Below are 25999 nucleotides of genomic sequence, written 5' to 3'. Positions count from 1 at the left end.
GAGATTCAATGCTCCAATCTGAAATCATATTTTGATTATATACTTTAATTTATCTGTGGGAGATCATTGTCGAAATTCATATCATGCAATGCATAAAACTGCCTCATGCTCCTAATTTGAAAACTATAGCATTTACAAACGCGATCTATACAGCGATTCAAAGGTATGAAGATCAGGCATTCGATGGTGTGAGTGAGGAAATTGGAAAAACAATTTTTTTGTGCTTTGTCGTTCAACTATTGCGGCCTGTTCCAAGTCAAGGCATTGTTGAGCAGGCCAAATAAAATGGCAGCTTAAGACCCCAGCAAGCTGACAGAGGGCTATCATCTTCGTAAGGCTTCTTTTGTTTTTTTTGTGATTATCACCATGTAAATTGTCTTCAAATGGGGTGTTTAAATTTACCCAAACACACAATTCTCATTCTTGCACTACCTTGGAGTTCCTTTGGTATGCATTCAAAGTTTGAGGCCAAGACGTTTCATGGTTTTGGAGTTATGGAGATAAAACACGCATTCTATAAATAGATTTTGTTTTTGTGCACAGGACCAAAGTTAACGGCGGCTGCTTGCTTTGCTGTGGGCCGAGTCGCATACTCTGATGACGATTACCTGTATGCAGCAGAGTGGCTTGAGGAAGCTTTACGCCTCGGTGTGTGTTTGCATCCATAATGCTGACATTCTGTGTGTGGATTTTTGATCTGGAATCTCATGATTGTGCAAATATTACAAAGGAAGATGTTGAAAGGCAAAATGTGTGCAAAGTTTTTATTTTTTTGCTTTTTAACTTTATTTCTCTTCCATCTTAGTGACAACACATCCATTGCAAGTGAACACAACTTCCCCAGAAGTCTTCAATGGCAGCTCTCCTGGAGTTGGTGTGGAAACTTTCGATTTTGGTCTTCAGGAGGATGAAGAAAGCCAAGTGATGATTGCAAAGGTTCTCGACCACCTTGCCTTCTCGCTCTATCAGGTTGGTGAACCACGGCGAGCTGCAGCACTCACCGACTGGCTTCTGCAAATTGGTGAGTAGGTGACCTGAGAGCTGGACACTGCCATCGTTAAGCATTGGGAATAAACTGATAATTCTATCTTGTGCTAGTGCTGTTGCCGAACTTGAATTCTGCGAGTTGCCATTCCGAGCCAAGTTCAAGTCGAGCCGGTTTTGGATGTCATCTCAAACAAATTCGGATATTTTTCTGTCACATGAAATTAAGTAATTGCAGTATTTTATAAGTGTGCGGTTGAAATGTGCATTACTATATGAATCTGATGTGCTATAAAATGGTCATGTTGTTTCTCTTTGTGAGTTTCAAACAAAATGTTACCTTAATCAAGCATTAACTGTTACCTGGCGAACTCTGTTTGCCATGAGCATGGGTTTCACGGCACGGCTCACTCTGGGTTAACGCCGATCGGATGTGGATGGTGTTTTGTTGTTGTTTTTGTGCTCCTTTGATGTATGTTTATATACTGTACTTTCCTATTTTTTCTACAAATACTACAATATGTAATTTTGTTTGCTCCTTCCGTGTCCTTCTCAAGGGTTTCCGTTTTTGTTTTTTCTTTTTTAAGTTATTTCTCTGAACTAAGCTTGCAGAGTGGGTCCCGGTGTCCGGCGAGATGTTTTAGTCAAATATTAATGGACATACATCACAAACTACCCAATCGATGATGGACCAAATTTGGTTCGAAGCATCAGGACAGCAAGGTCTCATGGGGTTATGTGCCCTCTATAGAGAGGATCCAAGGCGGGGTTGTGTTTGGTTGTTTTTTTTTAGGTTATTGTTGTTGTGTGGTCGTTTTTTTTTTTTCTTGTGTTATTGTTTAGTTTGCATCAGGACAGTAAGGCCACCTTGCCTGTTGGGGAAATAACCATCATTCCCCTAAGGGGCTACTTTTTTGTCTGCATAGTCTAGGCTTGTGGAAGAGCCTGTGTCACTACACTGAATGGATCAGAACAAAAGGAACAGCAGAGAGGGAGTTGGGGGCGGGTGGGGGGTGGGGATACCAACAGCAGAGCCGAAAGCAGAAAAACAATGGGGTTAAGAAAGGATGCATGGCTGGACAAGATGAATACAGAAGGGAACTCCAAGGAGGAAAACTTGGAAGGAGGAAGAATTTTGGGTGTGGAGGCAGGGAGTTAATGAGGGTAGAAACCATCATGAGTTTGGATTGGAGATGATCTGAGATGGTGATGAACAGCTATCTTGAAGACCTGGAGGGAAAAATGACATTGAAAAGGTTGTGGAAGTTGGTTCCACTGGTGGGTAAAAAGAGGAACAACTGAGTGGAGGTGAGCAGTGATCTTGGATTTAAGTAGTTTCACAAGAAGAGGGTTGCTGGTGGACCATGTGTATCCCACAGAAACTTGGGGTGAGACAAAGTGACAAAGCACGGAAAGAGCAGAGGGTGCAAGACCAGAAAGGAGGTGGTGGAGGACAGTGCAACCACCAACCTGTCTACGATGGCAAAGTGATGGGCCCATAGACTCAGCTTTATCGCAGGAGATTCCATGAATTTCAAAGGCCTTGGTCAAGCCCAGCAAGATGAGGTGGGGAGTTAGCTCAGAGGGGAGAGCCCTCTGAGCTAAACTCCATCAAGCTGTGGAGGTAAGTCTTGTAGGTGGATAGGAGTTTAGGTGTGCCAAGGAATGACACTGTATGACAGAGGATGATCATTCGGCAGCTTGCTTTGGAGGTGAACTTTGAAATATGGTTTGCCCAATATAGATCATCGCTGAAAGTGAAACACTGGAGTTTTAATGACTGAACGTCCTAAATAGGATCGTTAAGAAGGTAGATTGGAGGGTTTGCCCAACTGTCCTTTCACAGAGAGATGGGTGAGTTTTGTCAGTACTATCGGACCATGCTATTCATGGGGGATACGTTCCTGAAAAATGCCACGAATGTTGGGGTCCGCGAATGTTCGGGCATTGATTAATTTTCTTTATTGATTTATATTTTTTTACATGAAGAGCGATTTACACATGAATGAAACAGCAGGAGAAAGGGGAAACAAAAGCAGGGTGGAGGGAGAAAGTAGACTGAGATGGACAAACAAGGGATGTCAGTAATAATGAGAGGTAAGGGAAATGCAAAGGGTGGACAATATGGATACATCAGCACAATTGTATTGGAACAGTTTGTGATTTTTGTCAAGGTCTGAGGAGAGGGAAGAGGCTGCTGCCTGTCTGTCAGAAGGATGAGAGATGTCATGGCAGAGAGTGGAGTAATCAGCAAAGATGTAAAGATGATTTTCCAGAGTCAGAGAGATCACCGATTAAGATCAGGAATAGGACCGGGCCTAGAACACTGCCTCTGGGCACTCCAGCCTTGATGGTGAGAGGAGATGAAAGGATTCCGTTGAGAGCCGCACATTGGCTATGGGTATCGAGGAAGTCGGTAAGCCTTGTGTGGAGTTGGCATTGGATGCCAAAGGCCGAGTAATTGGTGAGTAAGGCAGGATAGGATGCCATACTGTATTGAAAGCATGAGACAGGTCCAAAGAGATGGCCCTGATCTCATGTCTGACAATGAGGGCCTCCATCCATTGTTGGGTAAGTAGAAGCGGCATGTCAAGTTAGAGTGACCCGGTCTGAATCCATATGAGAGCTCTGGTCTGATTCTGGTCTGAAACCAAATTGATGATCTGAGATGAGGTTGTTAGAGAAAAGGAAAGATTTATTATCAACCACAATGATGGATTCCATAACTTTGCTGATTATTGGAAGGAAGCTGATAGGTCTGTATATAAGGGGATCAGTTTTTGAACCTTTTTTATGTAATGCAGTGATGTTGGATTTCCAAGCAGATCGAAGATGACCGAGCGCAAATGACAGGGTGAAAAGGGCAGAGAGAGGATGTACAAGAGCAGCAGAGCAGATTTTTAGGATATGTGAGCTGATGCCGTCCGGTCCAGTAGCCGTCATAACGCATTCTGGACAGATCCTTGAAGAAACTGCATTGAGACGGCAAAACTTGACTGCTCACAGTGCCAGGTTCTGATTGATACCGAGTCCATAAGCGGAGGTTCCATTGCTGTCATCTCAGCACAATGGTGCAATTTGATTGAATTGCATGAACCCAGACAATGAGCCGAACAGGCTTTTCAGGATATCTTTATTATACCTCCTGGCAGCGTAAAGCTCCATGGTTTCTGCAACACAGAACCAGGAGCTGGCACAATACTTACTTCCACGAATGTATGAACTTCACACAGTCTTCAGTGCATTTCACAATCTTACCTCCACCCTTCCCCCCTTACCAAGGAAATTTTCTTCCTCGTGTACCACACAGACAATAATCTGACCTTCCAAAATAGGAAATAGTTTAATATGCGTGGTGTTGGCTTGATGCTTAGGGTGGTGGGCTTGGGATCCTAGGGTCCTGAGTTCAAATCCCACTCAGCTGTTGAATTAATGCCAGCTGGGGTTAACTCGACCTGTCATCCTTTCGAGGTCAGCAAAATGAGTGCCAGCTTGCTGGTATACTGTGTCGGAGTGGCGACCCGTCCAGGATTGTGCCAAATAGCCAAGGAGACTGCTTAGGCAGCACCAACGCTCTGCACAGAGTATGGTCCCGATGGATGGATGGATGGAAATAGTTTAATCCTGCATATAACTCTTATGGTTACGGCAATGACACTAAGGATCAGAGTAGACTCCGACTCGTATTCCAACAAAAATCCACTCAAATTTAGTTTGGCTCGACACCTCATATAATGAATTTGCTAAACACATGGACATGCTGAAAGGTTACTAGCTTCGAGGTATTGTATTAGAGAGCTTGGAGCTGTGAAGCTGCACAAAACAAGTCTTGGTGAGGATCTGCAATCTTTGCTTTTTATAGTTTATATTTTTACGCTTTGTTTGACAAAATTGGCTGCTTGAGGATTTTTATATTGAGGTTTAGCTTGTACCTAAGATGTATATAAGAAATTCATGTTTTGTACTCACCATAAGTACTCTCATTTAAAGGAATTCATGGTTTGAATACCTTAAAACGAGAGTACTTATGGTGCTTTTTCTTTCAAGATTCTTTTTATACTTGTGTAATTGCTCATAAGCACTCCTACTCTCTCATTCCTTCCTTTAACTACACTCTTTTGTTTGGTCATTTGTTGCATTTCTAGCTGTGACTTTGCTATGCCCCATTTTCTGTTCCCAATTTGTCTCTTGTCAGATCCAGAAAATGAACGCACTCAAAATAACAAGCATTACTTTCTGGCTGAGATGGAGCATGAAGGCCGATTGCCTTATGATTGGCTGGGCCAGGAGGTGATGGTGGATTCTGATTGGCTGTCTGAGCGCAAGGCACAAGAGGATGATCACCCAGGATCGAGACAATTTAGCGAGCGTGAAATATACCAGATGCTCTGCCAGGGAAAGGGGCCCAGATTGGTATGGAAACTTATTCTGCCTCTGTGTGAAGTCAGACAAGACCAAGTAAATTATTCTGCACCTGACTGACTTGTTTCTGTGATACGAGTTTGAGGAGCAGGTATTCTGGGTGTGCATTCTTACTTTCAAGCTGATGTGATTGGAGAGTAGTGAACCACGATGTTTGTTTTCCAAATCTGGTGTAGCCTTCCCAGAGGGAACGTCGTCTGTCGTGCCATTACCAAGTCCTTAAAGGAGTGCCGTTTTTTCGTTTTCGAGCCGAGGATGAATGGGATGCACCCTATGTCATCCGTTACTACGACGTGCTGAGTGATCATGATACAGTGGAGATGCAGCGTTTGGCTGAACCCCTGGTATGCTTCAAGCCTTATTGTTTGTAAAGCACCTTCAAAAATGGAACCAACGATTGTGACTATTATGTGACTTTCTCCATGCAGTCCTTGTATGAATGTGTGCATTTCAGCTTCAACGTGCCACTGTGCGTAACACGGTCACTGGAGTCCTGGAGACCGCTGGTTACCGTGTCAGTAAAAGGTATGAATGACATTAAGAAACCCATTTTTATATCTTCATATCAAATTAAATACCGCATTCTTTGATGGTGACTATAGTGGTGCTTTGATAAATTTCTACTTCAAAAAACACCAAAAAAAATGTTGACACTTTATGCACACCTGTACCTATTGATATATATTTTTGGGGGGCAGTGCCTGGCTCTCTGAAGATGTTGGTGAAGTTGTAACGAAATTGAACCGGCGCATCTCTGGCCTTACGGGTCTTGACCTTACCTTTGCGGAAATGCTGCAAGTAAGAGCCTTTTGTTATCATTGCATCTTTGTTGGTGACTTTTCAAAAAAAGATACACTGTACTATATAGACTTTTATAAGAGGTTTCGACTACCTGAAACTGAAAATACATTCTCTTGGAGCACGAGATCCTTGCATTTGCCGAACTGTTGCCCGTCTGATTCCTGGATTCTAACCTGCAAAAACACTTTGCTGTTGTGTCATAAAACGTAACGTGCTTTTGTCTGCTCGTCAGTAGATGATAAATGGGGTTTCTGGGACTCGCATTCAAATGAATGGGGGGAAAGGGAAAAACTTTCTGACTCCAGCCCCAAAAGCCCAAAATAGGAGACTGATTTTCTCCCCACCTATCCCCTTCCCTCCCATACAAGCAAATGTAAAATTGAGACTTTGAAAGATTGAGACTTACTGATTAAAGCACTTCTTCCCTTTCATATTTTCATTCCACTTAAAGAGCGAACCAACGAATATTTCCCCATGTTCTACTTTAGGGAATAACTTGATTTTCTTATAACGTTCATTTCCATCGAGTATATTCACAAAGAATATCTTGGAACTTGGTTCTTGGTATAAGTGTCTTTGTTGAGCAGAAATGAAATGATAAACTTCTCTTAATGCTCTTATTTGACCACCACCTGAGCCACATATCATTTTCAGATTGTAATAAATCGTTTTTCCATTGTTCAATTGATAACCATCAAAGTTTTCAGTCCATTCAAGGATATTAATTTTTTTCTTTACATCCTCCAACTTATTTGTAATTAAATTTATCTGCTTATTTGTTTTATCTACTTTTACCCCGGTTATTTCTTCAATAAGACTTATTTGATATTTCTCCCATTTATTACCAAGGCTGATTACATCTCCACTCTTTGCAGGGGTGCAAATTAATGGCCGCCCGGTCGCCAATGGCGCCTAACTTTTGTGCTGGGCGGGTACACAATACTGCCTTACCTGCCCGGCTGGCGAATCACCGGTGATTCCTGTTATTTTGTACAATTTGTACTAGCTTCTCTACTAGTTTTCTCAACTAGAACTACTGTTTTTGTCTGCAGAAATCTGTAGAAATCACCGGTAATTCTGCGGCGACCATTTTGTCTGTTTTCATCTCGTTCCAAATCATGCGTGATTGTGAGAGATTTGACGGTTTGGCACGGTTTGGATGCATTTTCTCATGCCCAGGTTGGTTAAATGAGTGCATTTGGGTGAATGAGTGAGTTTCATGGGTGAGGTTAGGTGAATGAGTGAGTTTGATGAGGCTTTTGGGTTAATGAGTGAGGTTAGATGAATGAGTGACTTTGATTGGTGAGGTTGGGTTCATGAGTGAGTTTGATGGGTGAGGTTAGGTGGCTGAGTGAGTTTTTATATGTGATGTTTGGGTGGACGAGTAGTACTCCCACCATTGTCCATCACCCACAACCCCCCCTCCACCCCATCGTCCATCACCCACAACCCCTCCCCCCCATCGTCTATCAGCCACAACCACTCCTACAACCACCCCATCACCCACAAAATGCCACCCCCCCCAGCACTACTCACAACCCCCCATCACCCACACAAAAAGGTCCCCCCTCCCCATCACCCACAACCTCCTCCTCCCTGCATCATACCCCACCCCACTCATCAAACTCACTCATTCATCCATCCAACTCACTCATCCATCCATCCAACTCACTCATCCACCCAACCTCCTTCATCAAACTCACTCATTCTGTAAACCTCCTCCATTAAACTCACTCATCCAACCAAACTCACTCATCCAACCAACCTCACTCATCAAACTCACTCATCCAACCAACCTCACTCATCAAACTCACTCATCCAACCAACCTCACTCATCAAACTCACTCATCCAACCAACCTCACTCATCAAACTCACTCATCCAACCAACCTCACTCATCAAACTCACTCATCCTACCAACCTCACTCATCAAACTCACTCATCCAACCAACCTCACTCATCAAACTCACTCATCCAACCAACCTCACTCATCAAACTCACTCATCCTACCAACCTCACTCATCAAACTCACTCATGTGAGTATATTAAAAGTGTTTGATATCAAATTTGTGACTTTTGTCTTTATTTTATCGGGCCGGTAGAAACTCTGCTGGGCCGGTAACTTTTTCTAGTCACCGGCCCTGTTGGCCAGTGGATAAAGATGTTAATTTGCACCCCTGCTTTGGTTTGGTTATTGCTTGGAAAGATGGCGGTAGCCTGTTAAAATTCCCAACCCAATATCTTAACACTTATACTTATAACCAAAAGGGTGACTATTGATTCCATTCTCTAAAATATATATTTTATCATCAAAAGCTCCTAATGCTTTCTTATTTATCTCTTCTGTATATAATTGATGTTTATAACTTCTTATTGTATTCATTTTTCTGTACTCTTCCTTCTTTAAGGTTAAACAGTTGTAATAATATAATGTTTAAAGTTTATTGTATCCTTGATTATATTTTTCTTTATTCTCTTTAGCTTGCTATCACACCTTTCAATGTTATTATTATCAATATACATAAAAGCATAAGACTTTGATCTCAATCCTATACATTCACTCATGACCTTCCCACCCAATTCATCTTTAAACTTATCAATAACCTTTTTATTCTTTGATGAAAACAACACATCACCTGACTTATAATTACTTGTATCATATATATCAATATTATCAATCATATCCTCATATACATCACTTGTCTTAATTTCTAATATAAAACTATCTGCATCCATATATAACAATGACATATTATCCTTATACTTTGATTTTAAATTATTATAGTAATAGTCATACATTAATGACTTTGACAAGTCAAGAATTGATGCTCCTATATAAATAGGTTTATCCATTTCAATACTCTCTTTTTTTCAAATGAATAGCACAAAAGTTCTCTGAAAACACCTCTGCTCACTCAAAACTTGGTCTATTAATGAACTTTGAAGTCTGTTTCCAAGATGTAGCAAGTCTTGTGTTTTGTCGATTCCTAACATTTTTCCATAGTCTTTCCAAATACAGCATTATTCATTAATTTATAAAAGTCCTTCTCAAAATCGGTTTTTGCTTCTGTTCTCCTTTTTGTATTAAAATCAATACACTTCTTTAACCAATTACTTTGTTTAAATTTCAAAATCCTATGAATTTTCCTCACTCTCAACCCAGCAGATAAATATTGTCTCAAGTTCCTTTGATGCAAAACATAACTTTCTTTATCATTTAATGTTGTAAGTAGTTTTTCTGGAGATTTACCTTTTATATTAAATGACTGTTGGTAATCACTTAACCATTCTTTTCTTGGACTTTCTTTATCAGGGGCATAAGGTAGGTCTTTATGTTTGTGATGAAGTTCTTCTGGATATTTTAAATCAACCTCAAAATAATATCCAACTTCAGCTTCATCCAATTATTTTTGAGAGGAGACAACAATGTCTTGTAAAACTTTTTCATAATGTTTTTCTTTAACCCATTTAAGTTTTCCATCAGGTAAAGATTGAGACATCGCCCACCCATACAAATTGTTAGCATCATAATACATCAGGTAAGAGTTGTCCTCATTCTTATTATAATCAGGAAGATATTTGTTATTTGCTTAAGCATATCTCTTGGAACATACTTGAGATATTCCTCCTCTTTTAGCCTTCTCTATCATTAAAATCCTGGGTGTGCTCTGGCTTTGAAAAGGAATTAGCCACTGTGGCTAATCCAGGTTTAGAATGATTAGCCACAGGAGAAAGGAAATAGCCACATATTTTACTCAAAAGTTTTTTTTTTTAGCAATATGAAATAATAAGTTAATTTTAAGGTGGATGTGAGTTTGATGGGTGAAGTTGGTTGGATGAGTGAGTTGGATTGTTCAGATTGGTTGGATGAGTGAGTTTGACGTGAGATTGGTTGAATGAACGACCATCAGAGGAGGTGGTGATTGTGAGGGATGGTGGTGGTGGTGGTGATGGTGTGTGGGGGGGGGGGGGTATGGTCGTTGTGCCTTTAGTAGGTGGTAGTGGGGGATGGGGGTGGTTGTGGACCAGGATTGGACCAACCTCATGCCAGTCAAACTCACTCATCCAACCAATCTCACCAACAACTTCACTCATCCAACCAATCTCACACATCAAACTCACTCATCCAACCAATCTCACACATCAAACTCACTCATCCAACCAATCTCACACATCAAACTCACTCATCCAACCAATTTCACACATCAAACTCACACTTCCAACCAATGTCACACATCAAACTCACTCAAACAACCAATCTCACCCATCAACTTCACTCATCCAACCAACCAAAGTCACCCATCAAACTCGCTCATCCAAACAAACTCGTACTACTACTGATTGTGTCAAAACTCACCTGGCAACCACTGACCCAACGAAGCATATAGCGCCGAGTACAAGTAGTATGTTTTTGATATTTATTTGTGTATGATTTATTTGGATTTGGAGAAACAGTATCTATCTTTTCAAGGATACTTTCAAAATGATCTATCACAAACGGATGTTTTATAGATTTGTTGAAATCTTTGAATGATATGTTTGAACCTGCTTTTGGTGAATTGATTAAGGTTGATTTATGATAACTACAATATTTCGAATATTGATTTAATCGTTCTTTTGTGTGAAAGGAGTTGAGACATCTCTTACAAGGATACGTTTTACATTTTCTCTTGTATCATTGTGATTTGGTTAATCTTGATAAATTTTTGATGAAAGCATAATGTGATTTTTCCTTTGAAGTAAAGTAGAGAAGGTCAATGTGTGTTTCATCATTTTTATAGTTGTTTGAAATTTTTAATATCTGAACTTTGTTTGTATCCGTTAATCCATATACATTAACAGATAGATTATTCATTTTCTCAAATTTAGGAATATCTCTCAATGACATTGGAAACTTTAAATCTTTAACATTTAATGTATTCTCATATTTCTTATAATGTATAACCCTTTCAGGATTCCATTGTGGAGGATGTAAATGAGCAAGAACAGACCATAGAAAACATTTATTTTCTTTGTTTTGAAAATTAACACCTGCTTTCTTAAGTTTTATCTCTTTTGGTAAACCAATATAAAAAGAAGCTTGAAGAGGATCTGATTTTAAGATGTGTATATCTAAAAATATTATTTTTGAAATAGCAACTCCACTACCCACTACAGTGTTATCAACATCTTGTTCTTGTCTCTGGAGTTCATCGTAAACATCACATCTGACAAAATATTGAAATGATGAGATAAAGTGAGGGTTTGTCCTCGTATAGGGTGTAGTTTCATCACCTTCTCTTAAGCCGCTGTCATACCTTGACGTTTTAGCCAGCGTATGCCGACGTATGAAAATTTTGGCGAATACGCTAGCACACGTCGAATACGTTATGGGTAAGTTTTGTATACATTAAGAGCACGCTGAAGCATGCTGACATACGTCGTAGTACGCCGAGCTCGTCGACAAATTTTGTGCATGCACAAAATTTGTCGATGTGCTCGGCGTATGACTCACACGTTCCGCATACGCTGGCCATAAGTTGTAGGCATGTTATGGGATCGTTGACACATGTCGACACACGTTACTTGTAAGTTACTCATAAGTCGAAATGCGTCGAAGTAATGTCTAGCGTACCCGAAACTTATTTCTAACCTATGTGTAACGTATCTCCAACACATATTGACGTATGTAGACTTATTTGACGTCTTCCGGATGACCACAGAACTTGATGAATGTGTTTCTAACTTACAGCTACCCGATAATGGCGCATTGGCAGTGTTTAGGGGAATTGGAATATAAAAATGGGGTTCACAGGAGGAACCCGTCAGTGTTCCAGATTCCATGGTGAGCAGATGTCCATGTCATCTGAGAGATGGAGGATCCGGCAAGGCTGAGACGAGAATACCTACTAGCTGTCCTCCAACATCAACATGACCTCATCGATTTGACACTGTACCTGTTGCGTGCCAATAGAGCCAGGAGAAGAAGAAGAGGTGAACGGAGGAGAAGGAACTGGGTGAGACCATGGATCGGGAGGCGATGGCAGTTTGGCATGTATGACCAGCTCATGGTGGAACTCCGTAACGAGGAGTTCTTCGAAGTTTTCTTCGGCATGACTGTGATGTTGACACTTCGATGTCTAGTGCGGTTATGATTTGAATCGTCGAGCGGCAGCCGTTTAATAGGCTACGCCATGTGATCGTCGGCGATATGCTGCCACGCTTTGCATAAGTTAAACTATCGTTGGGCATAAGTTGTGAATGCCGCCAACACGCTAAGCATTCGTTGGTATAAGTTATCGAAACGTTCTGTGTACGTTACTAATACGTTATGCATTTGTCCAAGTCGTTATGATTACACTATTATACGCCCAAAACCGAAAAAAATAGTTCAGCATACGCCAGCGTTTTAGATAAATTTTGATATGTTGCCATATGCTGGCTAAATCGTCAAGGTGTGACAGGGGCTTTACCATATTCAATTTTCCTCCGATATTAAACTTTCAAGTTTTGATTTCACTTAATGTGTTTTTAATTATAGTTTCAGTACTTTGTTTTACGATATCAACAGCTTCCATGATTGAAGATTGTCCAGGGTCTTGAAAGTGAAACAATCTTATTTTTATATGTCCTTTAAATGCCCCATCAGTGATTTCAATGGAGAATTTAGTGGCACCTTCCCTTTCTTCATTGTTCTTGTGTTTGCGTGATTGAAGGTGTTTATTATAAAAAAAATTTTTTAAAGAATATCATTATCACATCTATCACAATGTTTTCTTTCTTGATCAAGTGGAGATATTTGTCTGAAAAGATTGAATGTGTGTTTGTTGGTTTGAAGGTGTTTTTTAATAACATTTATATTCATGATTACAAACATCGCAGTACGTTGTATTCACCATATTTATATAACAAAACTTTGCTAAAAATAAAATTTTCTTGATGAAAATTCCGTTTAATTTATAGGTGAATCTGTGCTTAAAACCATTTTATCCTCCAACTTTTTTCACTTAATAAATACAATGTATCAAGACACAAAAGACAAGTTTCAATCAATCTCTTCATTTGTAAAAGATACAGAGAAATATGTCGAGGATGTAAAATTGAATAAAGATAAATATAACAACTATTGGATATTGGTGAATAATATGAGTTCTTCAATTTCATTCAGTGGAAGGGCTTTTAGTATATCTGGAAGAACATCAATTAAAGTAGCTCTAACAAAAGTTTCTCCTCTCCTTCTGGCAATATATTCAAAACTAGAAAAAGCAATGAAACAAGAAAAAGTATCAAAAAAGAAAAACCTCATGGATGAAGCTTTAGAATGAAAAGATAATACCATCTGTAATATGCAAGGAGAAATTTGTATTTTTTCAACAACCTCAAAGATGTAAATCCTGATGAAATAAAGGATGTTAATATATCAGGTGAAATTACATTTCGTTCAATAGTAGTTAAGGACCATTTTAAAATTATCTTTAATATAAAAAATGTAGTCGTTGAATCTGTTAATGAAAAATAGTATATAGATATAGACGGTAATGTTTTTTTCTACTAATTAAATATGAGTCATTATTCAACTGAAAATTTTGAAGATTATGAGAGTGATGATGGTGTCTCTATTGGAACAGAAGACAGTTATGATACCGAGAGTTTGTGTTCAAACGATAGTTATGAAAGTAGTTTTATAGATGATTGTTAAAGTACCGAAGATGATACCGAAGATGAATTTTATTTGAAGTAAAGTTTTACTTTATAAATATGAATAGTTTACTAGATTTTTGAGCCTCTTGGATTTCCTGATTCTCCACATGACAAATTTGAGAATTGTCCTGCGTGTGAAAGACTGGGATTAAACACAGAGTCAAAAGCCAATAAACAATGTATGTTCTGTGATTATCTTATTAATGATAATAAAAAATATAAAAAGGAATATAATTCTTTGAGATTTATACCAAAAATGAATTGCTTTACAAGATTGATTTGAGAAATGAATGTAAAGTATGAGGGTGATAATACACCTTTTCTTACAAGAGAAGAGACTGAACAAATGACGACCATGTTTTGTGGATTGATGATTTATATTATTAACGATTGTCATTTTCAGGGAAATATCAACACAAGATATTGTAGAAATAAAATAATGAATTATCTTGAAATTAATCCTGAACTTCGGATAAACAGGCTGAGTCAACCTCCTGGTGTGTATTAATTCAAGCGGCCAATGGGGCTTGAACTCAGGACCTTTTGGATCCCAAGCCGCTACCCTAACCACTACGCCAACACCAGGCTAATATAGAGATACATAGAGATATGAAAAGAAATCAAAGCCGATAACTTGTATTCTTAGTGATAATACGGATGATATACCTTCTCCCCAAGATTTGGATAAATCAAAAAAGAACCTCGTTATCTTTGATGATTGTGTTAATGAGAGAAACCAAACGGTAATGGATAGCTACTACACAAGAGGGAGACATTCTTCTTGTAATTGTATTTATCTTAATCAATCATAGTTTCAACTCCCTCGTCGTTCCATAAGAAACAATGCTAAGACTTTTATTTTATTCAAGTTAAATTCAATAGATACAAACAATTTTTGGAGAGACAATTGTTCTACATTATGTAGTAAAAAGGAATTTGGGGATTATATGAAGCACACGACTGAAAAATATAAATATATTGTTGTGAAACAAGATGAGATATTAAAAGATGTATTTTTTATTTTATTAACAATTGCATATATAAATGACAACTATTATTATAAATCTTGTGGGTAAATCTGCTTCTGGAAAAAAACTTTCATAAATCAAGGTTCTTGTATAGTACAAATGAGAATATTGTAAATTTGCTTAAAAAGCACCATGTAGTTTGTATTGTATCAACAACAACTAGAGCAATAAGACCTGGCACCGAGGAGGAAAACAAAGAATTGGCAAGTCTTTTAGAAATATATGCGTCAAGAATATTAACATCGCTTTCAGGGAGAAGATTTAAACGAGAAAGTAGAGATAAAGAAGGAAAAGATTATATTATTGATGATGTTTCTGTAATTGACTTTGATTAAAGGTTTACATTTTTTTTCTTAAATAAATATAGGAGAGAGTGAAGACATTTCTAAGGATTCTTTATGTTTTAAAAATTAAGATTCAAATGTGCATGTTGGAAACTAAAAAGGAAACTGTAGAAATTTTCACATAAATAAATGAGTTATTGCCTGAAATGTAAAAAGAAAACCAAGAGTAAAAATATCTCGTTTGTTAAAAGTAAAAATTATAGAGTTATGCAAAAAGGTACATGTTCGGTGTGTGGCTCAAAAAAGAGTGAATTCATCACTAAACACAAACAAGTGGGAGATATACAAAAGTTTTTATCAGGAAGTAAATTTACAACAACTGGAATACCAGGCAAATTACATCTACCAGGGTATTCTTTCTGTGGTCCAGGAACAAACTTGAATAAAAGATTAGATGAGGCTGACAATCCTAAACTGTGGAGCAAACCTATCAATAGGGTTGATGAAGTGTGCATGAAGCATGATATTGATTATGGGAATAGCACGATGTTGGAAGAAAAACATGAAGCCGATAGAGAAATGTTATATAATTTGTCTCTGATACAAAATCCAACCTTGAGAGAAAAAGTTGATAGGTTCATCGTGAAGAAGATGATCAGTGCTAAATTGAAACTTGGGCTTGGAAATTCAAAAAACTTATAGGCTCTAATGATATCATTAAGATTGAAGAGCAATTAGCTGATGAATTACATAAACCAATAATCACAAAGTTTCATCGAAGGAAGATTTATTCCATGGAAGTTGATTATATCTGGTCCACTGATTTAATTGAACTCAATTATGATAAGGGGTACAAGTATGTTTTAACCGTTATTGATTTGAGGAGTAGATATGCGTGGGTTGTTCCTTTGAAAAACAAAACAGGTAATACTCTTATGTTAGCCTTCCAACAGATATTCAATAAAAGCAAGAGAAAACCTAAAAAATTATGGACTGATGAGGGTACAGAGTTCTACAACAAAACATGTATGAATTTTCTTTAAAATAACAACATTACATGATACAGTACCTTTAATGAAGGAAAAGTGGTTGTTATTGGGCGATTCAATCGCACTTTAAAAGAGAGACTATAAAAAATTCACTCAACTCGGTTCTCATCAATGGTTGTCTGTAATTCAGGACATTGTAGATAAGTACAACGACACGATTCATACCTCAACGAAAATGAAGCCATCAGAAACATTTACAAAATTAAAATATGAAAAAGAGATTAATGTCAGAAAGCCTAAGTTCAAAGTTGGTGATATAGTAAGAATATACAGGTGGAAATCTCATTTTGAAAAAGGTTATACCAAGCGATGGACAAATGAACTTTTAAAAATTGTTGATGTCATCGGTACAGTTCCTTGGACTTACAAATTATGTGGTTTAAAGGGGGAAGAGATTTTAGGTTCATTTTATTCACGGGAATTACAAAAGACAAAGATAAATTGAAAGTTTTTTGACTCTTCCCCTTTTTGACTCCTCCCACACAAGCCCCACCCACATAAGCCACATCCACACAAGCCCCACTCACAAAAGCCACATCCACACAAGCCCCACCCACATAAGCCACATCCACACAAGCCCCACTCACAAAAGCCACATCCACACAAGCTCCACCCACCCACACAAGTCCCACCCACACAAGCCCCACCGCCCTGTGAACCCCCACCTTTGACCCACCACACCCCTCATCCCATCCCACCCCCCACCCTTCCCCACAGACACACGGGGAGGGGAGGAGAGAGGGATGAGGGGGGGGTGGTGGGTCGTTGGGGGAGCGCACCTGATGGCCTTGCAGAGACATTTCACCTTGACACTGTACCTGTCTATGCTCGTGCATTTAATATGATCAGTGATCACCAGTTTGATGGGTTTGCCTGGTATTCCCCAACCCTAACCCCCCCCCCAACCCCCCGCCCCTCCCCTTTACATCTCCTTTATTCTTTTCTTGTAATTCAAAATCAGATAATTATAAGGAAAGCATTTATAATGAAACAAAATCTTCTTTTGCAGCAGTCTGATGGTTTGTTTTGTTTTTAAAACTCAATCAACATATTCTGTTCAAAACAAAGAGTGAAGAACAATTAGGGTATATAAAGATTATTATATTATGATATTAATAAAATAATAAATATAATATTTACTTCCAGAAGATAGTGTCATGTCAGAAAAAATGAGTCAAAGACACGCACACGCACACGCACACGCACACGCACACATACACATACACACACAGAGACAGAGGGATCATTTCTCACCTTTGACTCGACTCGTCAAGATCAGAGGACGTGAGAGAACTTCTTGCCAGCCGAGAAAAATACCATTCAATTATTTTCTAAACGAGCGATTGTCTTCAAGGAAGTCATTCATTTTTAGCCACTCGTGTAATTCAAATAACTCATTTTCAAGATCAGTTATCAACAATGTTATTATTGGTTGTATAGTGATTTAATTCTGCATAAAACAACAAATAATGAATGGGTTCAAGGATCTCACCTCTCATCTTGTGAAAACTATTTATTTGCAAGGTTGTAGTAATAATAATCTGAACGCTCCATATTCAAAATAAAACATACGAGGCCCGAGCATACGAAGCCCGAGCATACGAAGCAATAAATATCCTCCTGTTGTTGATGTAATGGGAGATTGCACAACAATGGGGTTTTCAGGGTGTCTCCCACATCGGAAATGACCGGAATTTTTTTGGCTTGGTTCGGGCGAGTCATCTTGGCTGACTCCAAACTGACTCATTTTAACACGAAAATGAAACGGCTTGCTTTGAATGATTTTGAGAAAACCTACATTTAAAAGCTGTTTTTAGCTAAACTTTGTTCTGTTCATGTTCTGATGATTTAAGATATAACCATGAGAGACATGGGCACAGAATACTTCCTCATTTTCACAGCATGACTGTGCTCTTAAAAGCACTTCTCCATTTTACAAAACCAAAGGAGGGATAGCCCTTTCTTTTGTGCTTGAAGAGATAAAGTGAATATACTCGATGGAAATGAATGTTATAAGAAAATTAAGTTATTCCCTTAAGTAGAACATGGGCAAATATTTGTTGGTTCACTCTTTGAGTGGAATGAAAATATGAAAGGGAAGAAGTGCATTAATCAGTAAGTCTCAATCTTTCATAGTCTCAATTTTACATTTGCTTGTATGGGAGGGAAGGGGATAGGTGGGGAGAAAATCAGTCTCCTATTTTGGGCTTTTGGGGCTGGAGTCAGAGTTTTTTCCCTTTCCCCCATTCATTTGAATGGGAGCCCTAGAAACCCCATTTATCGTCTACTCTTGTCAGTATTGTGTTGGGAAGGTAAATTTTAAAATATTTTCTGCATACAACATGTTGGCCTCTTCATATCATTTATGGTCGTGGTGTTTTACAGGTTGCAAACTATGGAATTGGTGGTCAGTACGAGCCACACTTTGATTTTTCTCGGGTGAGTTTTTATATCTTCTTGTTTTGTTTGTTACTCTTTGTATTCAAATTAGAATATTGAAATGACTTTTTGAGTGCAATTTATAACATATAAGACAAGCCGTTATGAAGGAACAGTAGCCTTGCGAACAATCTTTTGGGGCATGCTTCTCATGTTGCAACCATTCTTCATCAAGTTTGCTCTCTTATCTGTGATCCAATAACTAGCCATTCTTCGTGTTTTCACTTCCTTGTCCGTAGCGACCATTCGACATGAACCTCAGGGTCGAGGGTAACCGCATTGCCACATTCCTGGCCTATGTAAGGCTTTCATCGAACGTTGCTTTTTTTCCACTGTCCTGTGAAAGTGTGGATAAAGTTTTTGATTATTCGATCCCTTTGTGTGCTCAACTGTTTGTCAACCGCCTGATGGCCTTGCAGAGACATTTCACCTTGACACTGTACCTGTCTATGCTCGTGCATTTAATATGATCAGTGATCACCAGTTTGATGAGTTTTATTTTGGTTTTTTTTCTTCTTCAACCCCAAACCACAACTTGGGTGACAGGTAGACGTAACAGAGGGTTTGTGCTTTGGAACAACGTATTAGGTTGTGAATATTTGGGAGAATGGTTCTCCTCTGCATCTTGTGTTGTTAAACGTACATCGGTAGTGATTGCATTTTGGCAATTATTTGATCAAATGAGTTTTGAGTATAACATTTTAAATTGGCTTTTACAAATCCAGAACATGTTAAACTTTTTAATATTATTTTACCTTCTTTTTTTTTTTATTTTTTTTTTTAATACCAACTGCAGTCTTGTCTGAACTGCATTTTAAACCACCTTTCAGTCCTTGGATGAAAGAAAGTGATTTGTAGGTCACTAGTGTGTTCTTGCATCCTTATGATTAGTTGACTGATGTTCCTGCTGGTGGAGCGACCGTTTTCCCTGATGTCGGTGCGACCATCTGGCCTAAAAAGGTGCGTTGTTTGTGCATCACCTTCTGTTTTTTTTCCTTGACTTTGTTTTTTTTTCTTTTGGGTTGAAATCTGATCATACAGAGCAACAAATGATTTTAACTTTTCGGTTCGTACAAGTGCAGCTTTGAGTGTGTATGTCTGATCATAATGGGTTGAATAATGTGACCGTGTGAGGGTGTGGATAATGTGCTCACTGTTCAGGGCTCCGCTGTTTTTTGGTATAACATGCTGCGGAGCGGCGAGGGAGATTACACCACGCGGCATGCCGCTTGCCCTGTGCTTGTGGGCAGCAAATGGGGTACGTGCAGCCGATCGTGTCTTTTTGCACTTGGGCCATTGTATCGGCGGCAGCAAGTTGCATGCACGTAACATCTGTTGGTGATGTTGCTTAGACCTTCTTATTTGCTTTTTATACAGAGAAAGTGTTTGTTTGTGTCGTTAAGCTTTCAACATGGGATGCGCCCAGCCAAGTTGACCTCAAAATGAGCGCGTCCTTTGGTATACTCCTGTTTTTCTTTTACTTCCTCCACAGATTAAAAGTCTTAGCCTCGCTGCATATGAAATGAAACAGACACGTAGATTGTTAAAGGCACTCATTTTAGGAATAGTCTCTCACACCCTGATTAGAATGTGCCACGGAGTATGATAAAAAGGTGTGCCATGGCCCCGTGCTGACCTTTCCATGAGGTTTTTTTGTGTTTGTATCCAGAGAGTCTTGTCAAGGTAAAACTTTTATTCATATTCATAAGGGTGTGAAAATTGAATTGTTCCATCACAAGGCCAGGTAAAATGTTTTTTGAAAAGACCAATCACGTAAGGATGGGGACTTGTCGTTGAGATGTTTTATGAATCTTTTCTTCTTGCTCTCGATGAGCGACTCATTGCATGTGATTGCGTGTACCGCAGTTGCAAACAAATGGCTCCATGAGCGAGGACAGGAATTCCGTCGGCCTTGCGGCCTGAACGAGCTCGCGTGACCAATTTCGGTAACTCCTCGATTTAAAAGTTTCTCTTCACCTTTGCAAGAAACACTCCGATCCCAACTCCGGCATCAGTACCTAATGACGCACATGTGTCTCATGGTGACAGCTGCGGATTGAGATCTTGACTCTGCCTCAACGTCACTTTGAACCTTTTATTTTACACATATTGATGTCAATACTTGAGTTTGGCAGGATGTCTGAATTGGGATGAAAAGGAAAGAAACACAAAGATTTTATTTTTATTTTTTAAATATTGCTTTCTATTGCTTCATTATTATATTGATAAGATTGTAGAAAGAACCAACCTCAACCATCTTTTCTTCTCATCGTCACACATTTCCTAATTTCAAATCTACTTCAGCGTGCCATCACTGTGCCAAATACTCCAATTTTATGAACATTGGGCATTAATTTGAAAGTCCCTGTAGTCCATCGTGTTTACCCCGTGTACCCCACCACATCCCTCTCCCTTCCACAGATCTCACGTCTCTGTTCCACACTTTTTTTTCCTTCCCTCTCCCACCCCTCTTGCCTTTTGCTCCCCTCTGTTGTATGTTCTGTGTGTTAGCTCTCATACAAGCCTCGACATTGTATACAAAAAAAATGGAGCTGACCATGTTAGCATATGATGTCATCATGGGCTGGTGATAAAGTGACTCTGTACAGATGTTTTGCAGGACCTTGATGAGGTAAAACCCACCATTAGTACTTCGCTCCTATTGCACATAGTCAGGGTTATTCCTGGCTTTGAATTTGAATTCCGAACAATAAATGTAGATAATGCCAGCACAACCCTCAGTCACTTTACACTGTCATGGTGGTGTGGGTTGAAATAAAGTGTTTTTTACATCACAATGTTTAATGCTTTACTCCTGGTCATGCACAAACCTTTAAACTACTAAAGGAATAGTACAAAAACAAACCTTCATGAACTTCCTGGTCCTGGTAGGGATCTGTTCCGATGTCTCGGCAGCCGAGCAGGCCCGATGGTTGTGCGTCGGTGAGGGATCTTATCCTCCCTGCAAAAAGTAAATTGTTCATTTTTAGCTCACTTGGAATGTAGTTCCGGGGAGTTTCTGGCACGGCGCGTCGTCCGTCCGTTCGTCCACAAACATTTGCAACTTCTCTGAAACGACACAATTTCGATGAAACTTGACCACAACCTTCATCACCCAGTAATACAGCAATGCCAACCCTCCCGATTTCATCGGGAGGCTTCCGAAAATTCACCCAAACTCCCGCCCTTACGATCACTATCCTTATCCTCCCGAAATTTTGATATTTTTGCACTGTTCACTAATCAGAATGTACTAGTATGAGAATTGAATGAAAAGCATCGTCTGCTACGTATAGCATGTGGTAACTCCATAACGTTCGCTGCTACCAAATTGTACGTAAAAAATTGCAAATTCAAATGAGGAGCAGCGAAACATTGGGTCTGGATCTCGCTTATGCGATCATGCACTGAGATTTAGTGCATGCGGTATGTGTGCAATACAGTGCATGCGGTATGTATGCACAGTGTATATGCATGCGATACGCTCACTGCATGCAGCTGGGCCCCGTACCAGCCCGGCGGTCGCGACCACCGTGCGGTGTTTAACAGCCGCTAGAGTTCTACGAGTCGCGCTGCAGCTGTGGAACATCGACTTCGAAGTTACCGATGCTTCAAGCCCTCGATGTTGATTACGAAATGGCAGAAAAGAAGCTTACGAAGACCAAGAAATGGTCTCAGAAGTACAAGACCGAATACAGTCTCCAATACCCGTGTATTCGAAAGACTGAAAGAGGAATTCATCATGCGTATTGTACAGTATGCAGCGTTGATATTTCAGTTGAGCACGGAGGTCGCGATGATATTCGGAAGCACGTTGGAAGCAAACGGCACACAGACATTGCAAAGGAGAGATCTTCGAGCACGAGTACCGGTACACTTCTGAATTATTTCACCAAACAAGGGACAAGCGAGGAAGAGGATGTTACCCGAGCGGAACTTCTCTTTAGTGGATTTATTGTGGAACATAACTTGCCCATATCAGTCTCAGATCATGCTGGACCTCTATTTCAAAAGATGTTTCCAGATTCAAAAGTTGCTTCAAAGTATGGATGTGCAAGAACAAAAACTTGCAAGATGTGCAAGATGTGCAAGAACAAAAAAAAAAAAAAAAAAAAACAAGAACAAAAAGCAAGAAAAAAAAAAAAGAAAAAAAAAGAACAAGAACAAAGAAGAAAAAAAGAACACTGGTCAACAATTTTTTACTTTCTGAATGTTGTCTAGATTTCTACAAGTGAATTAGGGTATTCTAGCACTGCTGAATCAGGAAATGGCATCCGTTTCTCTCCATCAGGTCAGGTTTTTGTGCTAAGTTGATTTGAAAAAATCAGATCTTGTGACAAAATCAATTACATTTTTGTGGCATTATCAGCTGATTTTTGTCAACACATATCATCCTAAACATGTTTTTAAGAAAAAAAATGTTTTGCCAACAACATTTATTGATTACATGATAGAAACATCGATTACTGTCATCTGAATGGTGGGCATTGATAAAGGTAAGTACAAGTAAATTGCATGTTGCGTCACCACTGTTCAAACTTCAGGGCTTGAACTTCCGTTTCTTCGAACTCCTGGAATGTTCAGCGGCAGGGAGGTCTCTCTTCAGATTCCAACAGTAGTCAGCCATCATGACTGCGTCCCAGCGACCCTGATACCTGGTCTCCATCTCCTTCATGTCCTGATGGAATCTCTCCCCCTGCTCGTCACTCATTGAACCCAGGTTCTCAGGAAACCGGTTCATATGTGAAAATAGGTAGTGCATCTTGATGCTCATGTTGCAGCCCAGGTTTCTGAAAGCAGTCAGCATGTTGTTGACAAGTTCTGCGTAGTTTCTGGCCTTATTGTTGCCAAGAAAGTTCTTCACTACCAAAACAAATGTCTTCCACGCTTCCAGTTCCACTTCGTTCATTGAGTTTTTGAACTCTGGATCTCTGATGAGCTGACGGATCTGAGAACCATCAAAGATGCCAGCTTTCAACTTCTCCATGGTCAATCCTGGAAAAGCCTGGCACAAGACGGATCTGAGAACCATCAAAGATGCCAGCTTTCAACTTCTCCATGGTCAATCCTGGAAAAGCCTGGCACAAGTAAGTGAAGCAGTCACCATCTTTGTCCAGAGCCTTGGTGAACTGCTTGATTAAGCCGAGCTTGATGTGCAGCGGTGGGAAGAGTATTCTGTCTCTGTCCACCAGAGGGTCGTTGATGACGTTCCTTTCTTTGCATGGCACCAATTCCTCCCGCACAGGCCAGTCCTTCTTCGTGTAATGCTGAGCACGGTCCCTACTATCCCACATGCACAGAAAACATGGGTACTTGGTGAAGCCAGACTGTTGTCCCAACAAAAAGTTCACCATCTTCAGGTCAACACAAATAAACCACTTATGCTGATCATAACCAATTTTCTCCAGCACGTACTTCACCGCTTCATACTTCTCCTTCAGTATAGTCGAGTGAGCGATGGGGTACAGAGGCAAACTGGTTGCCGTTGTGTAGCAGAACACATTTCATTGATCGCTTGCTGCTGTCAATGAACAGTCTCCAATCTTTGGGTTCGTACTGTGGCACTCCAAGCTTGAGCAGAAGCGCATGTCATAAATTGGCGCATGTAGGTATTGTACATTCTTCAGAGTTCGTTATTTCAAGAAATACAACTTTTTTGTATCACATTATTACAAAATCTGCCCCATTAACTTTAGTTTTGATCCACGAACTTTATGCTTTGCCTCACCAATTTTTGGAAGATTTTGAGGTTTTATGACTTCAAACTGATCCCTTTTCGACATAATCACCTAGAACTATCGTACCTGAATACTTCTTGTCATTAAAATAATTATTTCCAATCAAAACAATTATTTGACATGACATTTTACCCCCACCAACTTCTTCTAAAATGCTCCACACATGCGTACATGTGAACAAAAATGTAAAAAACGACATGTGGCCATATCTCAAAAACTTGACCTGATTGAACAAAACTAATGTGAGTTTTGGATTCAGCGCATCAGATTCGTCCTAAATCAGCTTAAAAATGCAGACAACAAATTTGTTGTTGACCAGTGTAATTGGTGAGTTGTCAAATGTTACTGCTTCATCTATTGCCGATATTGCTAGACTAGCTCCATTTAGCCTAGCTACAGACGGTAGCAATGACAGTGGTGAGGCCCAGCTATATCCTGTCCTGATTTCGTACTATGACAACAGTGCTGGGATTATGAAGCAAGGTTTGCTAAGTTTGCCTGCGTGCAAACAAGATTCCACTGGAGAAAACATTTTCAAACTGCTTGATCATGAGTTCAGTGACAGGAAAATTCCGTGGGGAAATTGTGTTTCCTTTTGTGCTGATAATGCCTCTGTCATGGTGGGCAAGCACAAAGGAGTCGCTGCTTATATCCACAAACAAAATCCAGAGTGCTACATCATGGGATGCCCTTGCCATATGATGCACAATACTGCCAAGAAGGCGGCTCAGGCCTTACCCATTGAATTAGATGACTTTCTCATCGATATTTACTACTACTTGGACAAAAGTAGTAAACGCGTCAAAGGAGTGAAAGCACTGCAAGAACTCTGTGATGCCTCGACACACAAGATTCTGAAGCATGTCGCAACAAGGTGGCTGTCCCTTGGTCAGTGCCTAGACAGGCTGATTGAACAGTGGGAGCCACTTCGCCTCTTCTTCAAAGAAGAAGTACGAAGAAAAATGCAACCAACTGTAGCCAAGACTCTAACAACGAGCAAGAAGGACGGCACTGTATCTACTGCCAGTACTGGCACTGCAGGATCAAGCACTAGTGGAGCAGCATTCACCACTACCACTGCAGTATCTGCTGCGAAGAAGACAGCAGGGACAGCACCAAAACCAATGCTGAGAGCAGGTAGCATCACCGGCCCTTCATCACGTTCATCTACAAAGCAGATCCCTTCAGAGTCGAGAAAGACTGTGATAGTCCCATCTACAGGCAAAGAAGGACCCAAGTTAAGTTCTGCTTTTGCCAAATCACTTGATAGAAGCTCAGCAAAACCTTCGAATCAGAGGTCTTCTTCCTTGGCTGCACCTACCTCAAGCTCTCTCCTCAAACGTAAAATTGGATCTGGTACTACGAGTCTGACCTCTTCTGCTGGCAGTAAACGCAAGTGTGATCGCCCTGCGGCTAAGTGTACTACGAGTTCTACAACTAAAAGCGCATCTTCCTCAAACACTGTGCAGGAATCTAGAGAAAAACGTGTCAACAGGATGTTCTTGTCTCCACAAACAAAACTCTATTGTTTCTTCCTTCGACATGCTAACAAGCTTTTTGAGAAGGGGAATCTTC

The 25999-nt window shown here is 39.7% G+C and overlaps 2 protein-coding genes across 2 annotated transcripts in view; one reads left to right on the top strand and one right to left on the bottom strand.

The window, feature by feature from the left end:
• Positions 1–21484, top strand: part of LOC147012836 (prolyl 4-hydroxylase subunit alpha-2-like) — a 28603-nt gene extending 7119 nt beyond the window's left edge. The window contains exons 6-16 of the mRNA XM_085854105.1: positions 544–648; positions 806–1021; positions 5180–5397; positions 5583–5750; positions 5861–5931; positions 6105–6204; positions 18633–18686; positions 18926–18985; positions 19578–19646; positions 19848–19944; positions 20553–21484. Of these exons, the coding sequence (XP_085710231.1) occupies positions 544–648; positions 806–1021; positions 5180–5397; positions 5583–5750; positions 5861–5931; positions 6105–6204; positions 18633–18686; positions 18926–18985; positions 19578–19646; positions 19848–19944; positions 20553–20623 (1229 nt within the window). The 3' untranslated portion in view covers positions 20624–21484. The remainder of the gene's footprint in view (positions 1–543; positions 649–805; positions 1022–5179; positions 5398–5582; positions 5751–5860; positions 5932–6104; positions 6205–18632; positions 18687–18925; positions 18986–19577; positions 19647–19847; positions 19945–20552) is intronic.
• A 1635-nt stretch (positions 21485–23119) lies between these two features.
• LOC147012835 (uncharacterized) lies at positions 23120–24202 on the bottom strand. Its single transcript, XM_085854106.1, has 2 exons — positions 23699–24202; positions 23120–23625 (listed from the first exon to the last, which is right to left on the bottom strand). The coding sequence occupies exons 1-2, from the start codon at positions 24038–24040 to the stop codon at positions 23227–23229; spliced, it is 741 nt and encodes a 246-aa protein (XP_085710232.1). The 5' UTR covers positions 24041–24202; the 3' UTR covers positions 23120–23226.
• Between the last annotated feature and the right edge of the window lie 1797 nt (positions 24203–25999).

Source organism: Eptatretus burgeri, chromosome 14 (genome assembly GCF_056783735.1).
Source record: "Eptatretus burgeri isolate ZD-2024b chromosome 14, Ebu_testis_v1, whole genome shotgun sequence".
Lineage (NCBI taxonomy): Eukaryota > Metazoa > Chordata > Myxini > Myxiniformes > Myxinidae > Eptatretus > Eptatretus burgeri.
Note: the sequence above shows the minus strand (reverse complement) of the source record. Positions and strands in the feature narration are given on the sequence as shown.